The 6,000-nt window shown below is 39.4% G+C and overlaps 1 protein-coding gene across 1 annotated transcript in view; it reads right to left on the reverse strand.

The window, feature by feature from the left end:
* Window positions 1-5,000, reverse strand: part of LOC134661686 (glycerol kinase 3) — a 49,185-nt gene extending 44,185 nt beyond the window's left edge. The window contains exons 1-5 of the mRNA XM_063517844.1: window positions 4,714-5,000; window positions 4,216-4,389; window positions 2,807-2,954; window positions 1,291-1,442; window positions 219-467 (exon numbers count right to left, since the gene is read on the reverse strand). Of these exons, the coding sequence (XP_063373914.1) occupies window positions 219-467; window positions 1,291-1,442; window positions 2,807-2,954; window positions 4,216-4,389; window positions 4,714-4,956 (966 nt within the window). The 5' untranslated portion in view covers window positions 4,957-5,000. The remainder of the gene's footprint in view (window positions 1-218; window positions 468-1,290; window positions 1,443-2,806; window positions 2,955-4,215; window positions 4,390-4,713) is intronic.
* Window positions 5,001-6,000: the final 1,000 nt, after the last annotated feature.

The following is a 6,000-nucleotide window of genomic DNA, read 5'->3' on the forward strand; positions in this document are numbered from 1 at the left end:
TCATACTAATATTGCATTGTCATCCGATTTACATCTGTATGCTAAATTTCAGCTCAATCGGAAATCGGGAAGTGGGTCAAATCTAGCTTCCATGATTTGAGCCACACTAACTACACACATACATATATACTAACAGGGCAAGTTATATAAAAGCTTGTAAAAAACGGTATAAAAGTATTAATTACAAATTAATTAATTAATGAAAAACGGAAACTAACCGAACCTTCTAGTGCATAAACAGGTGGGTTTTTGCTACCCAACTGAAAAGCAACAGTAGTCAGCAAACCTCTACTGGAATTGACTCGAATGTCACCAGTGTTGTAAAGCACAAAGCAGCCTGTGCCATATGTAGCTTTGGCCTGACCCCTCTGCAGGCACATTTGACCCACTAAAGCGGCTTGCTGATCGCCTAGGCAGCCCGATATCGGTATGTCCTTGAGTGGTCCGTCAGATATGTAACCATATACCTAAAATATTCGCAATAAAATATTTAACAACGAAATGCGCATAAACATATGACACGTTCGTGACTACAAGATTTTGTCAGATATTTTGACGCGTGCAGGATGGCCATGATGTTATTGCAGATGACTGAACAATCAAATAAACTGATTTATGATTTGCCAATCTCACTCACTATAGAATGTATTCAAGTGTCATAATAATTTCACTTTATAAAATAAATATAATGCCAGTAACGTAAAGTGACCCGCCTGTTTCTATCTCTATCGCTCGCGCATAATTATGATGTTATCCGCGCTCAATAGAGATAGAATCAGGCATTATTAAATTTACAACCGGACTTAATCGCGTATCTAAGTTTTTAAGATTTACCTCCGACATTTCGAGGACGGCGTTGTCCCCGTGGTCTCGGAGAAGACTGGCTTAAGTTGACATCAGCATCTTCTAACCGCGCGAGTTTTTCGAACTACCCGCACTTGGTCTTGTTTATCCGCTTGAACGTTTTGCGCACTAGGCCACTAACTTAAGCCAGTCTTCTCCGAGACCACGGGGAGAACGCCGTCCTCGAAACGTCGGAGGTAGATCTTAAAAACTTAGATACGCGATTAAGTCCCGTTGTACAATTTAATAATGTGTAAAAATCGTGAAAGTTTAAATCAGTGTTAGAATCAGGCATGTACGAAATTCTTTCTACTTAGTGTCCTTACTTCATGTAAATGTGAAAAGATTTCACAGTATGTCAGGAATTAATTTGTTCGATAGTACATAGTAAGCAAGAGGTTTCCCTCAACACTATTGATGCATTGTTGTGAATAAAGCCTATTTTACCTCTGAACTGGATTTAATTTCTGGCAGGACAGGACTTGTGATTTCAAAAAACTTCAACAGTAACGGATCCCATTTCAGGTTTTCAATGTTCATGAGCATCGTTCTTGAGGCATTTGACACGTCAGTTACGTGCTTTCCACCATTAGGTCCGCCTAAAATGTTATAAAACGTATAGGGCCAGTTCAACGAACCATATTATAAGATCTGGATCTACTATTCATTAGGTATTGCTATTAACTAAACATCAATAAACAAACTGAAAGTTTTCCAACCTAATTATATTCATTGTTTTGAATAATTATTTACAAAAATAGCATCCACTGTCTGACTCTGACAGTGTGGAAAATTAAAAATAGGTACTGTCTTTCGCAAAACTGGTTAATTAATTGTTTAGTGAATAAAGCATAAACATGGGCCAGCGATGTGACGAGTCCACTTTTTTTCAATTCGAATCATTTGAATTGATTCGGCCGCTGATTCGAATTCAAAATCGAGTTGACTCGACTCGACGATTCGCGTGGTTCGCGACAAGGTCACAGGCGCGGAGCGAGTTGAGACGGCGAGTTACGCGGCAGTTGTTGTAAAAAGAACCTTCAGGGCACGGAATTAAGGTTTATTTTTGAATGGCCATACTAGCAGTGAACTCGAGTTGGGATACTTGGAATGGCGAATCAAGCGGCAGTTGTTGTAAAATGAACCTTCGGGTCACGGAATTAAGGTTTATTTTTGAATGGTCATAGTACCAACTCGAGTTGAGACGGCGAATCGAGCGGCAGTTGTTGTAAAAAGAGCCTTCGGGCTACAGTATTAAGGTTTATTTTTGAATGGCCTTAGTAGCAGTGTGATAGCGTTGACTCGGCTCGGCGAGTTGTTCGCCGAGTTAGCTAGTGGTCGAGTTGATTCGAATTGCCCATAGTCTTGATTCGAATTAACTCATCTGTAGGCTGATTCGAATTATTCGAATCAGATAACTCGACTCGCCCATCGCTAACATGGGCACAATAAATTGTAGACCTAGTGAAAAGGGGTACAAGTCTAGCGCAGCTTAGGTGTAAAAGGGCGTAAGTGTTACGTGGGACTTACACCCTTTTACACCTGCGCTACCCGAGACTTGTACCCTTATTCACTAGGGCCACATTTATCTATAATGTGATAATTTATCACTGATAAAGCAACAGTAAATGAACTAGAGAATTTCAGTCTTAATACATTCACTGTGGCTTTTAATAGGTAAGCCTAATCATGTCATATTAATGATAACCTATCAGCTTAGATAACACTATTTAACAGTTGTAGATTAATCTTAAGCATTTGCACTCAAGCAAATACACTGATATTAATATTCTTATTCAAGTGCCAATAATGTTACAAAGTTTTAGACATTAAAAAAATGCTTTAACATCCTAATGTGGCTACTGCAACAGGGCACAATTAATCATCATAATCGCAATTTAAAAATTATACTTCTTTATAATTAAAAGTAGGTATTACAATTACTAAAAAGCCAGAAACATACCAGTTAAATTCCAAATAATCCAAGTGTCCACAGTTCCAAAGCAGCATGTGCCATTCTTCATAGCCTGCTTAACTGAGTCCACATTATCAATGAGCCACCTTAGCTTCACAGCACTGAAGTATGGGGACAGTGGTAAACCACACAGGGGCTAGAAAAATGGTCAAAGACTAGTTAGAAATATGACGCGAAAGTATATAAATTATGACACATCACAGCAAAGATTATCTCCTAAGGTGTTTCAGGCAGACCCTGGATATATATTATTGTCCCTTACTTGCTGATAGTCAGAAATTGAGAGGCCTGGAGTTATGTTAATAACTTCATATATAATTATGAGTGTGTACTATACAGTATTTTGATTTAGAAGAAATAAATGGTAGAATATTATGAGCTGAATTAAAAAGTGATTTTAGTTATGTATTGAAGAAAGTATTTGAAATATAATTTACTCCGGAATTTAAAACAACTAATTGTATTTGTTCGTTTTTTAAAGATTATCCCATACCTACTTCTCAGAATAGATAAGACTATGGCCATGTTTGAAGTGAACACAGTTTAAGACACTAATATTAATGTTTTTACAGTAATTGCTAACCTTTGTATCCTTATCTGAAGACCTTTGATTCATAGCACTATCATATTATCGTCAGGTGACAAGCAAAAGTCACTAAGTACCACCACAAGTTCAAGCCATAGTGAACCATATTAGTACGAAAAGAAGGTTGATTTTTGTTTAAATTTTTATAGTAATTAGTGACTTTTGCTTGTCACCTGACGATATGAACAGTTAAGCCATGTAACATCACAGAAATGTGTCAAGTAACTAAGAACGTAAATAATATGTATTTTAACAGTTTAATTGTGGTTTAAAACATATCCCCTAATTACATTGGTACAGATATAGTGACCATGACAAAATATAGCACAAGGTTATTCAAAACTTTGTCATTAAAAATACTACCTGTCATTATTTTTAAATATTCTCAATGCCAATGCGACCTAGAAGATGCCAAAAGGGTTTCAGTTTCAGGAAAATGCCATCATTACTGTAGTGTACTGAAAAATAAGTGTTAGGAACTTCTACAAAACCAGTCTGGATTTGTCAGGGATGCTATTATGAGGGTGCTCCCGAATTACAGCAATATTATAGTTTAAATACAAGGAAAATGAGTACTCATTGCAATTTTACGGACTTCGACTGAACTTTGCATGATTGGTTAATATGTGGTGTTCGGAGGAAGTACAAAGGAAACGGCTACGGTTCTTACCATGTGACATTTTGTATTTATTTATAGGTCACTAATTTAGAGCTAGACATGTATCTTATTATTACATATTTTCTATCTAGATATTATGCTGTTTGGCTGTAACAGGGCAGAAGGGTAAATAAGAAGACTGTAAAATTTTACCTTAAGATAGTTCTGATTCCTAGTCTTGTTAGGCACAGTATCCAAGAGTTTGTCTATAGTGGCTGTTGTTCTCATGTCAAGCCACACTATAGCATTGTACAGTGGTTTTCCTGTATTACGATCCCATACTATCGTAGTCTCTCGCTGATTTGTCACTCCCACTGCTAATATATCCTAGAAATATTCAATTTAGTTATAGAGTCACATGCAATAATATGTTGCACAATGAATGCTGCAAAAGTATCTGACACGATCTTATTTGTAGAGCCATAACAGTGTGTCACATATTTATTTCTACGGCCTGCCAAGAGTAACATATTATTGCTGGTGACTGTACTTGGTTTGTAAGCCATACACAATATTAAAGAAGCATCTTTTTTCTAACAATTATAGTTTAATTAAACTTTGAACATTGATTGTTGGACAAGTTCTTAGATGTCTTTATCATATTATTTATTAAAATTCGTTCAAAATACATATGTATTTGCATAAATTTACCTTAGCTCTTCCACCCATCGCTTCTAGTTTCTCGACTGCTTTTTCTACGCATGTTGTCACAACTTCAAGGATGGCCATAGGATCTTGTTCGACCCACCCTTCCTGAGGGAAATGCTGATCCAAAGACTTTTGATGCAATGCCACGACTTCCGTAGTGTTAGCTTTGAAAATAATAAATCTTGCGCTAGAGGTGCCCTCGTCAATGGCGCCGACGAGAGGCCCGAATTTTCCGTATTCACTCATTTTCACCGCGGTTTTCTATCAATCTTGTGTTTCCAAATCGATCAGTAATAATAGGTACGCGCGAGGTTTATCACAATAATAAATTCTAACAAGATTTAACAGATAACAAAATTATTATTAACGACAACGATATCCTGTTTGACAATGACAGTCAGTGAAAAAATCTTTTATCTTAATGTATTTATTTCACTTCATAACGAAAAGTACTTTTGTATTGATCACTTGATCTGATTACACAAGAAAGTAAATCGAAGGACTCGAAGGAGACAAATTCCAAAATAGAAATTAAGTAGTCAACAACAACCTTCGAATGATGTTGAAGTTCGAATGCTTATATTATAGCCAGTTTAGACTCTCGGCTCGCGGCTCGGCTCGCGGCGCGTCTCGTGGCTCGCCTAGTCGCCTCGAGCGCGTAAGCCCGTCGAGCTAATGATTACACTCGCGCCTCGTGGCTCGGCTTGTGGCTCGTCCCGTGGCTCGTAAGCTCGTCGAGTCCAGCTAATATATTTTAAACACTAACAGCACGGCATAAGGTTTATAACCGAATGACAAGCCGAACGCGAGTGTGAACGCAAGCGCACGTCCCGCGCGAGCCCCTTTGGCTCGTGCCCAAAAAACCACTGCTCCACGCGAGCCAGGCGAGTGCGAGCCGAGCCGCGAGACGAGCCACGAGCCCACCGCTTACACTCGCGTCTCGTGGCGCGGCCCGCGGCTCGTCTCGTGGCTCGGCCCGCGGCTCGTCTCGTGGCTCGGCTCGCACTCGCTAAACTAGCCAGTTTAGACTCTCGCGCGAGCCACGAGACGAGCCGCGCCACGAGACGCGAGTGTAAGCGGTGGGCTCGCAGCTCGTCTCGTGGCTCGCAAGCTCGTCGAGCTAATATAATTTAAACACTAACGGCACGGCATAAGGTTTATAACCGAATGACAAACCGAACGCGAGTGTAAGCGGTGGACTCGCGTCTCGTGGCGTGGCTCGCGGCTCGTCTCGTGGCTCGCGCGAGAGTCTAAATTGGCTATACACAAGACCATAGTGATTAAGGCCTC

The sequence above is a fragment of the Cydia amplana genome, chromosome Z (genome assembly GCF_948474715.1).
Source record: "Cydia amplana chromosome Z, ilCydAmpl1.1, whole genome shotgun sequence".
NCBI lineage: Eukaryota > Metazoa > Arthropoda > Insecta > Lepidoptera > Tortricidae > Cydia > Cydia amplana.